The following is a 23,068-nucleotide window of genomic DNA, read 5'->3' as shown; positions in this document are numbered from 1 at the left end:
CACAGGTCTACCTCCCTCTTGCTCCCCTGTGGAGCTGGGAGGCGGGGCATTCGTTGCCATCTTTCCTTTCCTGGGGCCCTGTGCACAGGTCCACGACTCTGCCAGCCTTACCGGGGCCTTTATGTGAGAACAGGGGAGGACTTGGCTTGTGGATGAGGAGCAAGTGGGGTGCTTTTAGTTTGGTTTGGCACTTGCTAACTGGGAAAGGTTCTTCCTCTGAATATTCCCTCACCAACCACCCTGTGTCTGAAATACCACCATTAGTTCCTCCTTGAGGGTAGGGTTTTGATGGCTTCTGCTCAGGCACAGATCTGGAAAGGGAGCCTCTCTGAGCCATTTCTCCAATGGAAAAAAAACCACAAAGTGACTCAGCTCTAGGGGTGATTAACCACTGAATTAAGTTGGGGGATATTGCATCTGGGAGCTATTCATGATGTGCCCTTAGCAAGGGAGGCCCAGAGCAATTCTATCTTTTCTAGAGAGTCTACCTGGACTACTAATATTAATAAATATATCCTGCCAGTTGGTCACTCAGCTAGCAAGACCCTGAAAGAATGGAATACAACACAGTGGATGACTGATGTCTTTCCCCTTGTTTTCCAAGCAGTGCACTAACCTCTCTACAAACGATGTTCTCTTTCAATCTTCCCAACAATCCTGTGAGGTAGACAATATTCCTACTTTACAGGAACAAAGACCAAGGCTCAGAGATGTGATTTGCCCAGCATCATGCAGCTAAATGTAGTCGTGTTAACTAACAGCTAACAACCGTTGAGCACTTACTGCTAGAGGGCTTCCTCATTCAACTCACTGAATCCTCATAACATCCTCGTAAAGGAGGTAGTGTTACCCCCTTTTAACAAATGCAGAACCTGGAGCACAGGAAGGTTAAAAGCCCCCCAAGGCATTCAGTTAGCAGATGTCAGAGCAGGGATGTCAACACAGGCAGTTCAGCTCAGCCCTGCTCTTAACCCGCATGCTGTATACTCTACATCTTTGATCCATCTGGGCCTGGTCCACAGAAATGACAGCTTGCTGTGTGCCAGGTGCATACAGCTCCCCTGGTGATCAGACCCAGGCCCTGCCCTCATGGGGCTTCCATGCCCGTCTCATTGCACCAGGACGGTATGGGGCTGGGCTAGAGCGGGGAAAGGGTTGGGATAGCCAGGAGTAGGACATCCAGAGGACACTGGGCCAGGAAGGGAGTGGCCCTGCCTTCTGTCTCCCCCTGCCTAGGGAGGCCAATCAGGAGCAACCATAACCTCACCCTTTGTGGCTGCCCTGAGGTACTCATTATCCTCTTTGGGGGATGAAAGCAAAAGGTCAGGTGTCTCCAGGGCCTGCTTATCTCTGGGACTTGGACCTCTGCAGGGTCTTGCCTCACACGCTCATTGTGGGGTTTTTCCTATCTCTGCTTCACATACACACCACAGAATGGGAGATGCTGTTGATGGATCCTATCAGAGAAGCTTCTCGCAAGGAGATTTTGAGGTCAGGATTAAGAGGCCTTAGTAGAAATTTCTGCCAGAGAGAAATCGTGCTTGACTAGGTGGCTCAGCCTTTGGAGGGCCTGGAGGGGCCTGACATGATCTGATTTGTGTTGTAACAAGCCAGCTCTGGCTGCTGGGAGGTGACAGGATTGGTGGGGCTTAAGTCTGGACTCTCTCCCCTATAGGGTCAGCCCTGCAGGAGCCCACCTCAGCCTGAGCTCTGGAAGTCTGCCCTGGATTGGAGAGGTCCCTTCTGTTCTGCATCCCTGGAGCTGGGCCTCAGCTGATCAAATTCTATCCTCAGCCTCCTCATCGGTACAATCCCCAGTGCACTGTGAGAGGATTAAATGTGTTACTATGTGAAAAGTGCTTAGCTCAGTGCCTGCTCATATTTTGCATGTGAGTGATTATTGTAATTACACCCAGCCTCATGAACACAGATGGACACCTGGGTGTGTCCTGGCTCCCTCCCCTTTACCAGCCTGCCTTGTGCCTCGATTCTCACCTGTGGGGATGGTAAGGCCAAAGTGGCAGAGTTGTATGAGGATCAGATCTCACACCCACACCCTGCCTGGCACATAGTAGCACCCTCTTCACCTAAGATCAAAGAAAATGGGTTTAAGATTTCTCAGGAACATTTTGCTCCTGCCATTTTTCCTTCCTGATTTCCCAATTGTCCACCCTCTCACGGCTACCTGCTCCCAAGCTTCCCATCCTTCAGTTCCTAGATCTAGTGTGTCTCCTTGTAGCTTCTGTCTCAACTAAGATTACCCCTTTGGCCCTTGTTCCAGCCCTCTGCCTCTGGGAAATGGCGTATCCCTTTAAGGACTTCTAACTTTACCACACCCGAATGGCAAGAGCATGGGCACCACTGGGTGCCTGTCTTTGTTCTTTATTGCCACGTGGCAGGCCTTCACACGGATGTGCTTATTTGACCCTCTGTTTTCCTAGGAGATTGGTGCCATTATCACCCCATTTAAAAGACAGAAAAACTGAGGCACAAGTGATTAAACAACTTGCCTGACCTCACAGCTAGGAAGTGGCAGGTTTCAAGTCTCAGTCTAAGCCCCAGCTCCCAGCAGCTCCATTTTCTTGCCACCGTATGACCCTAATGTTTAGAACCCATAGGAATTGGGAAGAGGAACATCTTCTTTGTCCTATGAGTGTCAGAGCTTTATTTGTTTGCCTTTTTTTAATCAAAAGATATTTTACTCCAGAGTTGGAGGAGTCTCAAATTTCCCCTGGTTCTATTCTGCTGGTGTTTCATCTCCTTCTAAGGAAGGCATTCTTTCTCAATCTCATTGAACTCTCTTATACTCAGAAATAGGCATATTTTCTCTTGCCCTATCACCTGTGGAGATGGCAAACTGCCGATCAACATGTTCTTTCACATGCTTGCAAGTAGTCTTGCGATGTCGCAGAATCTCCCGGAGCCCGTTCTTCTCTGAAGCAAGGAGGACCTGGCCCCTTTCCACCAGGCTGGTTTCCTGGCCCTGGCCCTGAGAAAAGTGTTCGGAGTTTTCCAGACTCTCTTCTTCCACTGGTTACGCACTGGACAATGAGGGTCACACGGGGTCCAAAGCAAGCTGTACTGGGGTCCTCTGCTCCTGCTCAGAATTTTATTTTAGCTTAATTTCTTATTTTCATATTCCAGAACATTTAGAAATGAAATAAAAGTGTAAAGAAGTAGGGGAAAAAAGTCATCCCTAAGACCTCCTCTTCTGACATTTTTATATAGATTAGAGCTTATGTTAAACCTGAGGGCCTGCCTATGTGCTGGGCACTGAGGGCCTGTGGCAAGGACACAGGCCTTACCCTGAGGTTCTTACAACCTGAGCTGGTACGCAGCGAGAACAGCTTTGAACAATTTCCATTTTGACCAGTATTTACTGAACATCTACTGTGACCAGGGATTCTTCTGTGCACTGGGGGCACATCAGCGAATGAAAGATTCCTGTCCTCAGTAGGGAAGGCAGATATTTAGTTGATAAATTTTTTGTTAGTGACACGAGTCGATTCTGACTCCTAGCGACTCTGTGTACAGCAGAGCCCTGCCTGGTCTTTTTGCGCCATCTTCTCATCTTCTGGCGCTATGTAAGACAATGCTCTGCTGCTCTTCACAGGGTTTTCGTGGCCAATTTTTTTGGAAGTGGGTGGCGAGGTCCTTCTTCCTAGTCTGGAAGCTCCGCTGAAACCTGTTCACCATGGTGACCCTGCTAGTATTTGAAATACCGGTGGCATGGCTTTCAGCATCACAGCAACACGCAGCCGCCACAGTATGACAACCAATAGATGGGTGATGTGGTTCTCCGACCAGGGAAACGAACCCAGGCCACAGTGTGAGAGCACGAATCTTAACCACTAGACCACCAGGGCTGCCTGACAAAGCTATAGAAAAAAGACAAGGAAGGGGGCTGGGGTGCAGGATGTGTGTGGAGAGGCTGCATATTAAATGGGGTTCAGGGTCTTAAATCTTAAGAAGGTCAGATTTGAGTCAAGACTTGAAAAAGGTGAGAGATTTAGCCATTCGGGTATGAACAGGGCATTTCAGGCAGCGGGAATAGCTAAAGCCTCAAAGAAACAAAATCCAATACAAACATCAGGAAGGGGCCACCCAAAAGATAAGGAGTCCGAGAAAGGGCCAGGGGGAGGGAGGAAGGGGGGCTTGCATGCCTATGCTAATTGCATTGTGTCTGCCCTGTTGGGTGGGGTGATGTACCCAACCCTGGCGACCAGGCTCTGCCAAAACCTCTGGGCCAACGGAAATCAACTCTGATCCAGGCTCTTTCACAACCAGGACAGGGTCTTGAGTAAGCCGCATGCTCCCTGTGCCTCAGTGGCCACATCTGTAAAAGAAGATAGGCAACATCTGGCCGCTCCCTGGTCTTCTGCCAGCCAGCCCGCTGAGTACACTTTGTCATAATAATAGCAGTAATAGTAATAACAATAATAGTAGTAATAATAATAATGTTACAAATAAGATGGTAATTGCAGCATCTTTCCAGGGTGAATAAGTTAATTATTCTTTTTTTTTTTTTTAAAGATTTTATTTATTTATTTTTTCCCCCCAAAGCCCCAGTAGATAGTTGTGTGTCATAGCTGCACATCCTTCTAGTTGCTGTATGTGGGACGCGGCCTCAGCATGGCCAGAGAAGCAGCGCGTCGGTGCGAGCCCAGGATCCGAACCCGGGTTGCCAGCAGTGGAGCATGCTCACTTAACCACTAAGCCACGGGGCCGGCCCATAAGTTAATTATTCTTATTGTTGAGATTTTTTAAAAATCAAAAGCAAGGCCATCTAACTTCTGTTGTTTCTGAGGAAAAGAAAGGCAAGAGCATGGCCTTTGGTCAGGAAAAAAAAACTGAGGTGAAAGAGGCAAAAGGCTTCCTCTCACCAGCATTTAACGGTCTTCCCTTTGTGGGAACTGCACTCCCAGGGCCCCTCTCGGCTGCTCCCTGGAGTGTTTCCTTAGCCGAGCTTCAGAACATCTGCAAGCAGCCAACTGTCAGTTTGGGAAGGTTTGGGAAGTATTATGCAAAAGGTGAAAAAACGGTCTTTGACAAATTAGAAAAAGATAAATCCTGGCAAGTTTCCTAGCCTTTAGGCTATAGGAGCCAGAAATGCAAAATTGTGTTCTCACTATCCACTGAGTTGCTACAAGGAGGGATTTGAAAGCACTGTATTGTCAGACACTTGGTTTTGCCCAAACTCCAGGACTCCGGGCCTTGTGGGTAGGGGCTGTCCCTACCCACGACAGACAGGAGTGTTTGGTTTTTCTAGTGACAGGGCAGAGGTGGGATGGGCTTGCTAGGGAAACAGGGCTAACAAAGAAAAGCACCCCCCTCCCCAGAAAGTTCATCCAGAAAGGAGAGCTTAGGTGAGGAGTCACAGAACAGGTAGGAGTCAGGATCTGAAGTCAGATTGCCAAAAGTCAAATCCCATCTGCACTTACACCTCTCTGTGCCTCAGTTTCCTCATTTGTATAATAGGTATAAAAATGATGCCTACTTCAGAGGGCAGTTATGATGATCAAGTGAATTAATACACAGGAAGTCTTTAGAATGGGAAGCAGCCAACAGTGGGTGCTTTTGTCTTTGGGTTACATGGGTTCTTTCTAACTCATGTCTGAGTGTTTTTTATTGACAGCTGCCTATATAGGGGACATTTTCCGTGTGAGCACACTTTCAGGTCATGCATCTCTCTTCTTTCTAACTGATATTTCCCTTATTTTTAAAAGAGCCACCATTTTCTAAGCCAACACTGTCTAATAGAAATGTAATGCAAGCTGCAAATGTAGGCCACCATATGTGATTTCAAATTTTCTAGTAGCCACATTTAAAAAAGTAAAATGAAACAGATGAAATTAATTTTAATAATGTTTTTAACTCAATATATCCAAAATATTATCATTTCAACATAAAATCAATGTAAAAATTATTAATGAGATTTTATGTTCTTTTTTCCTTACTACATCTTTGAAATCCAATGTATGTTTTACAAATACAGCACATCTCAGTTCAGACTAGCCACATCTCAGGCGCTCAACAGCCACATGTGGCTACCATGTTGAACAATGCAGTTCTAAATGACAGGAAGACGGTTCTTGGCAGGGAGCTTGGGTAGGCTAGTCAGGCTGGGCCCTGACTCCCCCAATCAGCACTGTGACAACCAGGAAGGCCTCTGGGATGGGGGTCTTCTGGTCTTGTGGAGCAAGGAGGATCTCAGTGCAAGCCCTACAATCCAAGAGTGTGGTTTTGAACTGGGATCTATTGAGCAAGCTCTTGCTTGACCCTAACGGTCTTTTCCTCCCTCCCCACCAACCCCATCCTCCAACTCCATCTGTCTTGAAGATTCAATTTTAAAATTAGTCTATTGATGATTATCATCCTCTATTAAGAAGCAAATGTTGGGACAATACCTTCATCGAGTATCAATTGAGACTGAGGTTATTGAGATAGAGATTAGGATGGGAAGCAGAATGCCTTTTTGGATTTTGTTTGGAAGCTCTGAGAAGTCGCACTGTTTAAAAGCCAGCAGCGATAGGAAAGCCCTGCAGAGCTGATTCTGCAGGGGCCCTGCCTTTAATGAGCCCTGTCAGCACAAGTCACTTAGCTCTAATGGGAACCTCCTTAACCAAAGGCAGCAGGTATGAAAGTGAGAGCAGACACCAACGTTCTGGGTACCTTGGGTCCGGATTTTTCTAAATGAATAATTATGAAACTGAAAACTACATCAGGAGTCCCTTAAAGTAGGAATTTTGCGGACTTGTCCTGCCCATCCATTCCCAGCAGCCCAGAAGAAGGAGAGACCACCCCCTCTTCCCCTAAGGAAACGCCCTTTGATCCTATTCAAGGAGATTTCAGTTTGGTCTTTAAAGTAGGCTGAGCCTTGGGGAAGCCTGGCTTCATTTTGAGGACAGGACCTCCTCTCTTCATCTCTCCTCTCTCATTCTGTTGTTTTAGGGTGAATTTGCACATCTTTCCTCCAATTCTTTATTATAAGTTTGTTTGAAGGGGATCTCATTTTCCTAGCTCCAACTTCTTCGAAAGAATGGAAGAAAGAAAGGAAGATCTCACTTTCACTCCATGAGTTAGTAGTATTATTACCTCTGTGGATACTCTAAAATATGTAAAGAAACTATTTTTGTTTCATTTGTGATGAGATTGAACTATCTACTTGACCCACAAATGTTCTTTCCCTTCTGTCTTCCTGACTACTACTTTTTTCCAGTCTATAGTATTCCCAGATACATTGCCTTGAGGATAATCACTTTTGTTTTTTTGAGGAAGATTGGCCCTGCCCTAACATCTGTTGCCAATCTTCCTCTTTTTTTGCATCCCAAAGCCCCAGTACATAGTTGTGTATCATAGTTGTAGAGTTGTAGCTCTTCTTTATGGGACAACGCCTCAGCATGTCCTGATGAAAAGTGAGTAGGTCTGCACCCAGGATCCCCACTGGCGAACTGCGGCCCAGTGAAGCGGAATGCGTGAACTTAGCCGCTAAACCACTGGGCGGTCCCAGGAAAATCACTTTTATCAGGCAATTCCTGAATGCTGATCTCTGCCCCAACCTCTTTAGTCTCATTGTGCCCCAAGGGAGGTTATCCAAAGAACATTCTCCATTAATAGTTTCTTTTTTTTAAGTTAAATTTTTGTCAACAATCAAAATGTTTTTGAGTGTTTTTTTTCTTGATTACTAATATGATACAATTTAATTTTGTTCCACAAACTTTGGCATAGTCTGGAAAGGATAAAGAAGAAACATTTGTCATCCTACTGTCTAGAAAACACTACTGCTAACTTTTTGGTAATCAACAGTTATTTGAGCCCATTATATTCTATACCAGTTGAAACTATATCCCTGGAATAATCTAGGTGTGAAGACAAGACTAGCACATGCAACAAACTAGAATTCATTCATTCAGTGACTTGGGGGAATGTACAGAAACACGTTAAACTAATCTAGAAGTTTATCCATTTGAGGATATCATCAAGTAAAGGTCATCAAATGTAGAGCATATCACTGAAGTCAGAAGAGCAACTGATTCTAGCAGTAGATACTATCTTTTTGGATGGAGGGTGGACAATATCCTTTCACTCTTCAACGGTGGTTAAAAGTTAAAATTCTCCATGAGAAAAATATTTACTATCTCAGTTTAATAACTATGACAAAACTTTGAAGCTTCTAAATACCATTTCACTAAGTGATTCTGTTCATTTTTCATGTTTATGACAAAGATCAAAAAAAAGGAGCCCAGAGTCCAGCAAAAAATAAGAACCAACTAAAGTGAAGTAACTTAATTGGTGAATGTGGTCAGCCTCGGAGGATTGAAATCAAAAGGCCGTTGAAGATCTGGTTGGTGTTCTGTGGTTACAAATTAAGTGGAGAGAATTTCTCTCTTCCTTAGTGACCAATAACCTTAAATATAATTGCGGGTATGTGAGTGGAATTTCAGTATGTGTGTTTTTGGGAGTAGGAGTGAGGTTGGGTTGTGAAGCCTAGGAAATATTGTCACTCTGTTTGGGAACTTGGATAGTTTGCTTATCTGCAGAGGGAGCTCAGTCTTGAGGTGGCGAATTGATGGATGGGTTACTAATTGGCTGGAATCGACAACCAAGTTAGTTCTGGGGACATCCGTGGGGCCAGACAGTGCCACAAGGTAGGGTATAAAATAAAAGCAATATGAGGAGATGAGAGGGAACCCAGTGTGCTGGCGAGTGGCATGTGCCACTTTGAATTACCAGGGCAGGACGTAGCAGGGTAATCTCTGCATGGAAGTTGATGAGGGATTTGTCCTTTATTTTAAGTCCCACTTGCCACTCTTCTACTGCCCACTTTTCCATAGTAAGCATTTATTAATTTTTTAATTAGAAAATATAATTTACTAAAGACATAAAAAAATTTAGAATAGTACTGATAGTATGTCTTGGGAAAAAGATAAAACTTAAGAAGTCAAATAAGGACTTCCTTTCTTGATTCATTTTCAAAGGGTCTGGTTCCCCCTAATCCACGTGTCCACTCCTGTTCCCTCATGTCTAAAATTTTCCCTAAGAGATTTCTTTCCAATATTTTTGATCTCTGTGAAAATATTCCCAAGAGAAGTAACACATACCCCTGTTCCCAGTTGTTTATATCAATAATATCCAGCATGTGGCTCTTCCATTGCAACTTTTGGTTCTTCAAAGCCCTATAATTTTGGCATTGGAATGTCATGTTCTACTAAACTCAAGATAGCACTTGAGAAGTTCTTTTATGCCCTTTTTTTTTTTGAAATAGAACTTATTTTTTAGAGCAGTTTTAGGTTCACAGCAAAACTGAGCAAAAGGTACAGAGATTTCCTATATACCCCCTGCCTCCTCTTTTTCTTCTCATCAAACTGTACACCCAAACTATGGTGGGGAGCTCTTTCCCTCTCCCATTCCCAGTCCAAGATTAAAATACTGAAGTTCTCAAACTTTTAGGTACTTGGCAACACCTGGGGCGGCTTCTGGACTAGGGCAGTGGAGACCTTCCACAAGGGGGGATCCTGCTCCTGGGAAACCGGATGTGTGGCTACAGTGATGAGAAGGGAGGAGCTAGTGAAGGAGCCACTGGCCCAGCTGGGATGCCCGTGAGCCTGTGCCCATTCCCAGGACATCCACGAGCAGAAGTATCAAGATACTTTTCTGTCTCGGCCACAACCTCCCCATTTACTAAAGGGGAGGATGTGGAAATGAGAGTAAAACTGAAAGAATGGGAAACTCAAAGGTGCTGAGATCCATGAATAAAGGAGGAGCTTTTAAAAAAATATATATTTTTTCCTGCAAGATCTTTTTTAAGTCAGGAGATGTTTTCTTATTTACATTGACTTCAAATAAGATTAAGATATCTTTGTAAAAGGTTGATTCTTTTTTTGTGTGTGTGCGGAAGATCAGCCCTGAGCTAACATCCATGCCAATCCTCCTCTTTTTGCTGAGGAAGACTGGCTCTGAGCTAACATCTATTGCCAATCCTCCTCCTTTTTTCCCCAAAGCCCCGGTAGATAGTTGTATGTCATAGTTGCACATCCTTCTAGTTGCTGTATGTGGGACACGGCCTCAGCACGGCCGGAGAAGCGGTGCGTCGGTGCACACCCAGGATCCGAACCCGGGCCGCCAGCAGCGGAGCGAGCGCACTTAACTGCTAAGCCATGGGGCCGGCCCCCGGTTGATTCTTTAAAAAGTGTTTTATTATGGAAATTCTCCAACATGTATTAAAGTAGGAAGACTAGTATAAAGAACCTCCATCTGCCCACTGCTCAGTTCAGCAATTATCAGCCCACTGCTATACCTCTCTCATTCCCCCTCCTCAGACTGGATTATTTAGAAGCAAATCCCAGTCATTTTCTCATTCCAAAATTACTGAAAGGAAGACTTCTGATGATTTACAAATCTTAATCTTGTTTCCTCATCATTCTTCATCTGTCACGGCACTTTGAATTAGGAAACTTGAGTTCTCGACCTGGTTTTGCCACTCACCAGCTGCGTGACCAGCAGCAAGTCATGTACCTTTCTGGACTTGCACTTTTCCCACCTAAGCGAGTGAAGTAGATGATGTCTAAGGTCTCCTCTAAGCTCATCCTTGAAGCCTCCAGAGACATATAGATTTGGTACAAAATTTGCTGTTTGTTTTTCTGGTGCAGCACCCAGTTCAAAGTCAAGACCTTCTCAGTGAAGACCCAAGTCCCAGAGGTTGCCAAGTGGAGGAATCTTCGAGTTGGAGCTTTAAAAAAGAAAAGAACCTTGGAGCCGTCCCTTGGAGCAGTTTTGTGCTGCCCTCAGTATCTCTTCTGACAACCTCAATTCATCTTAACAAGTATTCTGCTGAGATGTGAGCTGGGAAGGTTCAAGTACTGCAAAGAGATCCCCCCTTTACAAAGACCGTCCTGAGACCAACAGCTACTGAAAAATGATATTTATATTGCTTTCGGGGAATTACGTTACTTTCTTAGACAACAAAAACCTGATATCTGTCCTGTCCCAGGGTGATTGTTAAGGAATAAGGATACTCATTTTACAGGCAAATCAATTGAGTGTGAAGTAAAGTAGGTGCATTTAAAGTTGCCTAGTAAATGAAGGGTTGTCAGGAATAGAATTTGTCTTTTAAAATTATGCAAAATATGCTTATTGTAGAGGTTGAAGTTTAGGGAAATATAGGGATCCCCTTTGGTTAATGGAGGAAACTGCACAGGAAGATGGTCCCCAGCCCAGAGAAGCGTTGCCAACACGACCCTCGCAGTGTGTGCCATGGGCTTTTGTGGGCATCCTCTCATTGGTTTCCCACACCATCATTAGAACTAGATTGATGGGAGCCAAGAGTAGGTGGTCCGGCACCTCTCAGCTGGTCAGTGAGGGAGATAAGCTCGGAACCTAGGCTTCTGGCTGCCACGTGCATTTGTCCTGCTCCTCTACAGCTTGAAGAGAACTAGGGAAATGAAACTGGAGGGAGGCGACTTGCAAAAAGAAATCCTTGGCTGTCAGTGTAGTGGGAGAAGCACAAATGCTTATGAATGCTGCAAATTTTTTTAAAACATCACCATGACCCAGAGAAGGAAAAAATGAAGTACCCAAGTGGAAAAAGCCTCCAAAATTACCATTTTAAAGCACAAGCTCTAATCAGCTCAGACGTTTTTCAGGGAACGTATTGAAGCTATTGACAGAAATTATTGTTTTGGTGCCAGGGTGATAATTGGGAGATAGGGTTAAAAGGGACCAAAGATGAGAGCTGTTATTTCAAGCTGAAACCAGTATTCTGTAGCAGGGAACTCCTTGGGTTTGTGAGTTTTGGGGTTGGTGACTGCACTCGAAGGAGTCCCTGGACACACTTCCAGCTGGTTCTGAGGAGGGTCAAAATGTGCATTCTTTGTAACCCTTGTGGACTTGCACCACAGCTGCTCAGCTATTAGATTCTGAGGCCTGTCCTTAGCAGGAAATGGTAAAGGAATCAGCAGGAAGCCAAAAACAAGGGAAAGGAAACTCCTCCCTCCTGTCAAAGGACAGGGAAGAGTGAGGGTGAAAATGGAAAGTGGGAGCTGTAGGTACAGACGTGTTGAAACGGAGAGTGGTTGAATGCTGAATGGAAGTAAGGAAAAAGTATGTGCCCCAAGAGCAAGGACACGTGATAAACTGTTGTGTTCACTGTGTGACTTTACTGTGGAGCCTGTACCCAGTGTTCCTCAGTCCTCCAGAAGTCTGCTCACGATCCCCAGGACCTGGGAAAATGCTGTTCCTTTATTCGCAGGGGGCAGTGGTTTGCACGTTTTCTGTGGTCCAGCAGCCCACTACGAGTACACCCTCCCCTAGTTTCTGATTTCTGGCTTATTTGAGGCCAGAGGACCCAAAAATCAAGTTGAAAAATTTTACCAGGAGAAAGGATGAAAGTATAAATGGAATCAAATCATAAGAAATACTCAGTGTGAAAGGGCAGAGGAATGCAAAGTCATTTTTCTATTTTACCCAGTTCTTCATAACCCAAAATCCTCCCTGTATTCTTGAGGTAGAGGGAGAGCTGGTGATCCAATGGAAGAAATTGAGCCCGATAAGAAGAAACCGGTTATCTGAAATCTGACAACACTTTCTTGTAAATTAGAACTCAGCTTTGAAGTTCCACTTCTTTAGCTTGGCTCAGCAAGTTATGCTGCTCCTGATGAAAAAGACAATTATATATTTTATGTTGAAGGTGCTCAGTGATGAAAAGGCAGCACCTAGCTCCCTCATCTCATTGACAGTGCGCTGGACCCTTCATGTGAGCCATCTCGTGTTTAGCTTGTTACCTGATGAAAGGAAAAACAAACTGTGCTGAATGCTGATTCTACTGTTTTAGTGGGGAAAAAAAATTTCTGCCAGGCAAGTGGCAAACAACAAAACTTGAAAAAGCAGACCTGGGGAGAGTCCAGTGCAGTTTCATAATGGGTATGAATAGTTATTCTGCTGCCTTTTTTTAATCTTTCTGAGTTTTGATGTAGATCTCTTTCTATTTGTTCAGGAAATTGTGACGTGTTTTCTGGGCAGGGTTTGAGGTTTTGGAACCTTTTCTAAAAGGGACAGAGAGCACCCTGCTACATTTCCTAATCGTGAGGTTGGCGTGCAGGCCATAGAGCTGAAGCGAGCTGGCCACGATGCAGGTGCTTCTCCAGGGCAGTAGGCTGATCCTGGCTCTCGCCCTCATCCTCGTTTTGGATTCTTCCATTCAAGGTAAGACTCAGGAATCTTGTCCCTCTGTAATCTCCTTTGTAAGCCTCAGCGTCCACACAAATGATTCTATTCACTTTAAGGTACAAAATGTATTCTATTGTGGAAAAGTAAGCAAAGAAAAAGGATTTGGGGTGTCTGAACTCCCTAATGTGAGTTTGGTTAAGTTTGGTTCCAGGAAAAATTAAACTCTGAGGCAGGTGCGTCCCTGTAAACTCTTACGATGATTGAAATGTGCTATTTTATATTTGGATGAAAATGTATGGTTCATAAATTTTTAAGAGCTCAAGAAAGGAATATAGAAAATGACCCATGTGTCTGTTGCATAGAGGAGATGGCACCTTTGAGTGATTTGGAGATCTACCTACTGCCAAGTATCTACGTCAATCCCAAGTTTTAATACATTACAGTGGTGTCATAATTATTGTAACACTGGGAAATTCTATGTTTTTAATCAGCAAATTTGACTGCGTGTATTTTTTCTTCTTTTTTTTAACTTGGTTCTTAGTGGAAATTCAATTATGGTTAGACACAGTTAATGCAAACCCTCTCAGATTTTAAAGAAAAGCCAAAGAATTTTAGTATTTGTGTTGTTGCTCAGAGAAACATCACATTTGGAAATTTCTGTTAAAACCTAACCTTCTCTATCATTTAGGGTTGTTTAGTCAGACTGAAACAACTTAAAACCTTTAATGACAAAGGAAACGAAAATGATCAGTTTGTAAGAAAAATACAATTTCTTCTTTGGTAAATAAAGGATCATGTCCAAATAAGGCAGAAGGTCATGGCCTGATAAATAGATGGGAGAATTTATAGTAGAAAAACATTAAGTTCCCCCAAATCGTAAAGGAAATACTGAGTCATAGTGACACACATCCTGGATTTGTTTCTTCAAAGTGACTTCTAGTTGACTCGTTTTTACTTCTGGTGGAAATGAAATTGTACAGATGATCTCAGATATATTTATTATGTATTGGAAATTTATAAAGTCACTCTCATCTTATATGATTGTTGAAGAAAACAGCAGCAAGTAATGTTGCTGAAACTTTTCCACTAATCTACTTATTTTCTAAAGTATAAAACATTGTTGATTGCAGGGAGCAGGTGGATCTTTTAGGGAAAATCTTCAGCTTGATGAAATAATTCCCCAATGTGTGCTGACAAGATCCAGAGCAGTGAGGTCCATGTTTGTAGCATAGACTTGAGTGACCAGTTGGTGCTGGGTCTACCCCAACCAGAATGATATAAGTCTTTATATCGTCAAAATTTCCCAGAAATGTCACATTCCCCACTAAAATTCAAGAGGTAAAACTAGAATTAAAACAAAGACATTCCTTATGTAGTAGGTATTCATCAGAAAGAAGTGAAGAAAAGGACCATTATGAAATTGTATAAAGTACAAGCATTTATGTCATAATCTGGCAGGTTTAGCTCTTTGTGGAGAAGGAACCAAAAACGAGAGAATGAATGAACTAAAAAATTAGGGTGTTTCCAAAGGAGAAGTACACTTGGTGTTGGAATTAAGGGTTTCTGCCCACATCTGAATAAGAAGGGAAATAGACATCCACCCACAGCTGCGTGTAAGTGATGGCAGCTCAAGGCTGCAGTGCAGAGAGCCATGCCACTATTTCACCATACATCCATGTGATGCCAGATATGATTCGATAGCTTTCTTTCCCCACCATTGAAAAATTTTTACTTACTCCATTGGTTTGACTGAACTGATCAAATTAACCAGGCTTTTGGCTTGCTTTTACTGAACATATTCAAAACATCTAAGGTATTAGTTTGCTAGGGCTGCCATAACAAAGTACCACAGACTGGGAGACTTAAATAACAGAAGTTTATTTCTGCACATTTCTGGAGGCTAGAAGTCCAAGATCAAGGTGTCCGCAGGGTTAGTATCATTCTGAAGCCTCTCTCCTCGGCTGGTAGATGGCCGTCCTCTCTCTGTCTCTTCCCATGGTCTTTCCTATGTGTGTGTCTGTGTCCCAATCTCCTCTTCTTATTATGGTTATACCATATTGGATTAAGCCTCCTTCATATGACCTCCTTTTCCCCTAATTGCCTCTTTTAAGGCCCTATCTCCAAATACAGCTCCATTCTGAGGTACTGGCAGTTAGGACTTCAACATATGAATTGGGAGGGGGACACAATTCGGCCTGTATCGGTTACTATAAGTCAAACCCAAGTAAAGACATGGTGTAATACTATGTCTTCTGAGTGCAAAGAAATGGAAGTTTGGCAATGTGTGGGAGACCCTGGAGAGCACCGACGACTAATAGATTTAACGTAGAGCTCCAGGGGATTATTGATGAGGCCTGTCAATCCTAAACTCTTTTATTGCTTCTTTTTTTCAAAGATGCCCATAAAGAGAGAAAACGGAAAATCTGTGAGGAGGTGTGGCCAAGGGGGTCAGGGCCAGACCATGTGTTCACTCTACACTGTCTCCTAGATGACAGTAACGATATTGATTCCACCCATGTATGCTGCTGTTTGACTGTAAAATGATTTCGCATCTATTCTCTGGTAAATGACCATCACACTCCCTACGAGGAGGAATTAACACCAATTTATAGAGGAGAAAACTGGATCTTACATGCATCATCTCATTCACTCTTTATATCAATCTCTTGCAAAAAGTTTATGAGACTTGCCCAAGGCTCTTTACAACTAATTAGTGGCAGAACCGGTGAGCTGATTTCAAGGTCAGAGTTAACTTTCTACGGCAACTTGGCTGTCTCCTAGGTGGATTAGAGGTTTTCTTTATTTAAAATAAAAATCCTTGCTTTGACTGTAGCCCTTGCTATAGCTTACCACTGAGTTGAGGGATAGAGAGGGAGAAATTGAAAGTAAACTTAGAGCTTTTTATAGCTTGTCAAACCACGCAAGGGCGGGGGAACCCTATCCATCTTGTGGAATTGATTGGCCAGTAGGAAGCAACTTCAGCTTAGATAGTGAAGTCTGTTTGAATGCTACCAAACAATGAATCAAAATGGTCCCTGCCCACATAGCAGTTTCTGCTTAAGTTTTTCTACCACATCTGCAGTAAGTCTCCATTAAGAATAGGAAATTAGTAAATTGTGATGATGATGGGAAAAAATTGGTACTATAATTTAAAAAGATACAGATTACTAGGGTGAGTTATTTGCTGTGGTTATGTTTGTTCATAGTATTTTGGTAAAGCAGGACTAAGAACTGTGTGTGTGTATGTGTGTGAGAGAGACAGAGAGGTGAGGGGGATGATGAGTGAGGAAAGGAATTCTAAATAAAAACCATTCTTTTCCTTGGAATCCACCACAAAATTAACCAGCAGACCCCATAAGCGGGGCCTTTTAGGAAGATAACTTTTCTGTCCATGAGCATACTCCCTTTTATTTTTTAAATTATGGCAATCATAAGACATTTCTCTCAAGCAAGACAGAGTCAAGATACTCCCACAACATCAGGGGCTGGAACTGTTGAATTTTCACATCCTACCAACACCCTTGAATAGATATGTCAGGAACTTTGTCTCTGTAACCATGTTCTTTATTTCAAAGTAGATTTAGAATCAAAAGTCCCAAATTAGATAAAGTTTTTTGGGGGGAGACTTCCACCTCTGATTTCTTTATAAATTTTTAAACAGCTTTATTGAGATAGAGTTCACATACCATACAATTCACCCCTTTAAAGTGTACAATTTAATGGTTTTTTAGTATATTCACAGATGTGTGCAACCATCACCATAGGCAATTTTAGAACATTTTCATCACCTCAAAAAAGAAATACCTCTTTATAAATTTTAAAAGCTGAGATTCTGAACTCTGGGAGGAATTTTGTGTTTTAGAATTTTTTCTTTTTTACTTATTTACCAAAGTTGTATTTGTTATACCAGTAAAGAGATGTGGTCTTTCACCTGGATGCATCCTCATAAAGCATAAGTTTTATTTTTCTGTTTAACTTCCCACCTATGCAAACATTTCCTCAGCTTGATATCCAGCACATCAGCTGAGTGTAGAGGAGAATGTTTAGACCTGCTCTGTCGAAAGGCACGAGACACTTGTGGCTACTGAGCATTTGAAATGTGTGAAATGTGGCGAGTCCAAATTGAGACATGCTGTAAGTGCAAAATATACGCTAGATTTGAAGTCTTAGTATGAAAAAAAGAATGTAAAATATCCCTTAAATTTTATATTGATTAAATGTTAAATGACAATATTTGAATATATTGGTTTAAATAAAATGTATTAACATTAATTTCACTTGTTTCTTTTCACTTTTTAAAATATGACTGAATGACATTGAAAAGTCCGCATGTGGTTCGTCTTAACGTTTCTATTGGACAGCGCTGGTCTAGAAGCAGAGAGTGTGAAGACATCGCCCTCTGCTGGAAGAGATGTTGCATGTTTATCTCACCTACAGGCTTCTAAGGAGCAATTCCATGACAAACATGCTGCTTCAGGAAAGAATCAGAGAAGGAGAAAGAATGAGCTAAAACGTATTAAATACCTCCCATGTGCAAAGGCTTGTGCTAGGTGTTTCATATACTTTTACCTCTGTTAAACAGGAACTCTTGGGGCCGGCCAGGTGGTGCAAGCAGTTAAGTGTGCGCGCTTCACTGCGGCGGCCTGGGGTCCGCCGGTTCGGATCCCGGCTGCACACTGACACACTGCTTGGCAAGCCATGCTGTGGCGGCGTCCCATATAAAGTGGAGGAAGATGGGCACAGATGTTAGCCCAGGGCCAGTCTTCCTCAGCATAAAAAAAAAGAGGAGGATTGGCAGATGTTAGCACAGGGCTGATCTCCTCACAAAAAAAAAAAAAAAAACAGGAACTCTTTGGGATACTGTTACTCACATTTGAAAGATGAGTAATTGAGAATCAAAGAAGTACTAAATGGTAGAACAGGAATTTAAACTCTGGTCTCTCTACAAGCTGTCCACTCTCAGAGACAGGTTGTTGTCATCCTCTTCACCAGAGAAACTAGTATCTAATGAGCTCTGACCATGGTGCTATGTACTATTCTAAGAACCTAACATTGATATCTCATTATTTGATCTATTACTGTCCCCATTTTATGGATGAGGAAAATGAGGTACAGGGCGGTTAAGTAAACTGGTCAAGGTCACACAGCTAGTAAGGGGCAGACGTGATGTCATCTTGCTACTTTACTTCTAGCCTCCAGGCAGTGACAGAGCTAACCCATTTTGGATGACTAGCTGCCCCAGACCAGACATTGTAAGCTATATTCAGGAACCATGGGGAAGATTGTGATAGAATGGTAGTTAGGAAGGCAGAAAGGCAGGAAGGCAGGAAGGTGGGAAGGAGGGAAAGAAGGAAGGAAGAAAGGAAGACGAAGGAAGACAAAAAAAGGGAGAATATTTAGAGTCTTTCTTTTGTTTATGTTTTAAAATATTTTTTATTACAGCAATTTAGAAAACAAATGAGAAAAAATCACCAAGAGTCTACCACTATAGTCATTTTTGTGTATTTCCTTCCATTCCCCCCGAGATCTGTTTATGTAGTTGCATTAACAACTATTATGTGTACAGAGTGGTATTCTGCTTTTTTCACTCAGTTTTAAATATAGATTTTCCTATGATGCTACATAGTCTTTTCCATAACTACTGCTTTTCTTACCATTTGGTTAATATTCTCTCATATGAATGCCTCATAATTTATCTGAGTATTTTCTATTATTTTGATTATTTAGTTATTTCCTGTTTCCCTATTTTAAATAACACTAAGGTGAACAGCTTCATGTATTTTTTATATATTTTATCTATCTATATCTCTCTATATAGATATATATAAATATATATCATGTATATCTTAATGATGTGATAACTTGGCAATGCTGCATTTATAAAATTAATCAGAGATACTAGCTAGGACAACATTGAGTATGAATAGACATAATGGAGAGTGATGAGGAAAGAGGACATTTTGAGAAAGTTCTGTGGTTCTGCAGTCTTTTAAGAACAAAGTCCTTGGCCATCCTATTGAGATGTACAGTGAACCTGACCTCGGTAGAGGTTCCAGTTTTCAACCACTGATGGTTGCTGTCACAAAAGAACAGGATACAACTTGTGTATGCTATCCTAGAAACAGAGACACTCAGGGGAAAAAACATCAAAACTCCAAAATTCATTATCTCTGGGGGGTTGAGTAATGAGATTAGGGGGTAATTTTTCTTTTCTTTTGTTTGCTACATTTTTCAAAATTTTCTATAATGAATACATATTCCTTTTCTAACACAAATTTTATTTTTAAAAATTGCAACAAAAGCAGTCCAGATGTAAGTAATATTTAAATAGACTCTCCATTTTGAGGAGAGAGTAATGTGAAAGGTAGCGACCCTTCTCAACTAGTGCCTGAGTTAAAACAAAGTCAAGAAACCCTTTGACAAGTTGCTGTATGAGACCATTTATATAAAATTCTAGAAAATGCAAACTAATCTATAATGACAGAAAGCAGATTAATGGTTGTGGGGAGTTGAGGGAGAGTCAGGAGGAGGGAGGGAAAAGGGCAGGATTACAAAGGGGCACAAAGAAACTTTGGGGGGTGTTGGATATGTTCAGACTCTTGATTGTGGTGATGGTTCCATGGGTGTATACACATGTCAAAACCTGAAGTTGTACACTTTAAATATTACAGCTTATTGTATGTCAATTCCACCTTAACGAAGCTGTTAAAGAATAAAAATAATTACTTTTGAGTAAATAATGCATACATATGGCTTAATACTCAAAAGGATATGCAGTGAAAAGTCAATGTCCTTTCTTCCACTGTCTTCCAGCCACCAATTCCCTCCACAAAGGCAATCAGCTTGCTGTGTATCTTTTCAGAGGTGTTCTGTGCATATAAGCATATATGTTAATATATTCTTAAAAACACAAACACACACAAATGGTAACACACAATGCATAGTGTTCCTTAATTTTTTTTACTTAATTATATAACTCAGAGACTATTCTATATCAGTACCCAGGGAGCTGCACTGCCTCATTCTTTTAACAGCTGTATAGTTTCTTGGCTGTAACTTAATTTACTATCATTTAATTTTCCAATCTGTTGCTATTACAAAAAATGCTGCAGTGATTGTCCGTAGCACTGTTTTTTGTTTTGTTTCTTTCTTAAATAGTTGTTATCATTTACATTTTGATCTGTACAGGACAACAATGTGATGGGCTCTAAAACCACCTTTCCTGCCATTCAAGAATTCTAGACATGCCCCTTCTTGCTAGATGAATATTAACAGCACTTATGTGAATAAAGTAAGTGGTTGGGGGGGGGAGATGACGCGTTTGAACGGTGGTGAAGTAATTCTCACCACCAGGCGTCCATCCTTGCTGAATTGAGGAAAGAAGAATGTATTTCAGGAACTAATAAAGGATCTCCTGTATAACCTCATAACACCAGATTTGGAGTCTTTTCTGTAGAAATTAAACTCAAAAGAAGCTGTGACAGACTAGGATATTCCAACCTGTTGCTCCCTCTGTGAATAGAGAAGTTCTTTTTTGTTTTTTTTAGATTTTATTTTTATTTATTTATTTTCCCCCCAAAGCCCCAGTAGATAGTTGTATGTCATAGCTGCACATCCTTCTAGTTGCTGTATGTGGGACGCGGCCTCAGCATGGCCAGAGAAGCGGTGCGTCGGTGCGCGCCTGGGATCCGAACCCGGACCGCCAGCAGTGGAGCGCGCGCACTTAACCGCTAAGCCACGGGGCTGGCCCCAGCCTTGTTCTTTTGAAATCTCTGACTAGATCTGAGGGCTAAGTTTTTGTCTACTTTTCATTCCTAAGAACGCCATATGGCCCTAAAGAACAAGGGCTCTATAATGTCTCGGGTACTACTTGCTGTATTCCTTAACCTGTCTGAACATGATTTGACTCGTCTCTATAAGAAGAAGCAGGCTTTGGGGGCAGATACAGGTTTGAATCCTGGGTCGTCTACTTAGCACCTGTATGGCCTCAGTTTTCCTGTGTGTAAAATGAAGATAATAGTACAAAAATAATAATAATTAATATTATCAAGTGTTTACTGTGTGCCTGACACTATGTTAAGGTCTTTACATGCATTTTCTCATTTAATTTTGGTGACCAGCATATGAAAAAGAGATGCTATTAGTACCTTTGTCTTATAGCAGGGGCTCAGGGAAGTGAAGGTTTCACAGTTCTCACTGACAGAACTGGGACTTCCCTCCCAGTGGCTGATTGCCGAAGCCTCTTCTTACCGTAAACCCTGAGCGACTTTACAGGGGTGTTGTGAGAAGGACAAACGATGTATATGAAAGTCTGGCATGTAGTGGGTGCTCCTGTTACATTAATGATCATAAAGCCTGTCCATACCTTACCTTCTACCAAATTTAGAAACTATTTAATTAAAAATTTCTTAGGGATAGAATGATTAGAAGCTGTGTAAGAGATACTTGTTAACCACGTGTATTCCTTTTTTGGGCAGGTATTCCTGTGCAGAGAGCCAGGTACCAGTGGGTCCGCTGCAGTCCCGACAGTAATTCTGCAAACTGCATTGATGAAAAAGGACCAGTGTTTGATCTACTGCCCGGTGAATCCAACAGAATCCTCCCTCCCAGGACTGGCCCTTTTTCGTAAGTGGACTGTCTCTGATTTTACTTTCACCAACCTCTGTTGAGCTCTTGGCATGGAGGTGGGAGGGTTGTCCAGAGGTTTTTTCTTCAGGCTCTTGCTTTGGTGGTTTGGTTTTCTTCTCTGGGATTCCATGGCCCCACCTTATCCTGGATTTCCTTCTTCCCTGGCTTGTTCTTTCTCCTCCACTTGATATTTAATATGTTGGTGTGGCCGTGGCTCTGTCCTGGGCCTCTTTTCTATCTGCATGCTTTCTTTAGGTGACCTCATGCTGTTCCATGGCTTTTAATAGCAAATAAATACAATGTGTGTGTGCGTGTGTGTGTGTGTGTGTGTGTGTGTGTGTGTGTATAACTACCAAATCTGTATTTGCAGCTCTGGTCCCTTTTCCCTGACCTCATAGTCTAAACCTCATAGCCACCTGGTCTATTACTTTACACTAGTCTATTTCATTTCTCTGTATAGCATTTAGTACCACCTAATATTTTCCTGGTTTATTTATTCACATTTTATTATCTGTCTTCCCCAATAAGTTATAAACTTGAGCAGGGACCTCATCTCTCTGTTCCCATTCTATCCCAGGTACTCAGAACACTGATCACATGTTCAATAAATATTTATCGACTGCATGCATGAATGAAACTCTTAATCCGTTGTATGGCTTGTGGTTTATTATTTTCATGGAGAAAATGACCCATAGTCTGTGAAACTCAACTTTTGCCTCTAATGCTTTGTTGCCTTGTTCTGCCACTGAGGGCTGGCACCATTGCTCTGGTCTTTTGGTGCTGAGTGGACTTCTAAGCTCCACACTAAACTTCTAAGCTGAATGCACGCACTTATTTTTCGGGAGGAAATTGAATGTTAATATGCTGGCAAACATAATGCTTAACTTGTTAAAAAAAATTCTTAAGAGCAAGCTTTGTTGAAGCACTGTGAATTATTAGAAGTTTTGCAGAAATTTTAAATTAGGAAAAAATGTAATCTATCTAGGATGACTTATCTGTTTGTCTTTCTTTAGTGGGAGAAAAAGAGGTCTTTTTTTTAAAAATAAATGACTCCTTAAGTAAATTCCAAATGTAAAATTGCTATGCTAGTGATAAGAAAACCAGCATTGTTTATGTGAACCTGCAACGGGTAGATATGGAACCGATAAATGCAAAGAGCTAGGTACAATAAGTACATATAGGCAAAGACGTGGAAAGGTCTGACTTGTTTTTTGTTTTAAAGCATTGAATAACTGGGAAACTTATCACTTTTATTTTGAGCAACTGGGTGACTGCA

General features: G+C 42.1%; 1 protein-coding gene across 3 annotated transcripts in view; it reads left to right on the top strand.

The window, feature by feature from the left end:
• The window catches only part of SRGN (serglycin), a 29,860-nt gene that overhangs the window by 5,784 nt on the left and 1,008 nt on the right, over nucleotides 1-23,068 (top strand). The window contains exons 1-3 of one of the 3 annotated variants that reach the window (XM_058543300.1): nucleotides 1,676-1,805; nucleotides 12,992-13,200; nucleotides 21,642-21,789. In XM_058543300.1, coding sequence (XP_058399283.1) covers nucleotides 13,125-13,200; nucleotides 21,642-21,789 — 224 coding nt within the window. In that variant the 5' untranslated portion in view covers nucleotides 1,676-1,805; nucleotides 12,992-13,124. Of the gene's footprint in view, nucleotides 1-1,675; nucleotides 1,890-12,991; nucleotides 13,201-21,641; nucleotides 21,790-23,068 lie in introns of those variants that run through there. The other 2 variants (XM_058543299.1, XM_058543301.1) reach the window with 2 other exon arrangements.

Source organism: Diceros bicornis, chromosome 6 (genome assembly GCF_020826845.1).
Source record: "Diceros bicornis minor isolate mBicDic1 chromosome 6, mDicBic1.mat.cur, whole genome shotgun sequence".
Classification (NCBI taxonomy): domain Eukaryota; kingdom Metazoa; phylum Chordata; class Mammalia; order Perissodactyla; family Rhinocerotidae; genus Diceros; species Diceros bicornis.
Note: the sequence above shows the minus strand (reverse complement) of the source record. Positions and strands in the feature narration are given on the sequence as shown.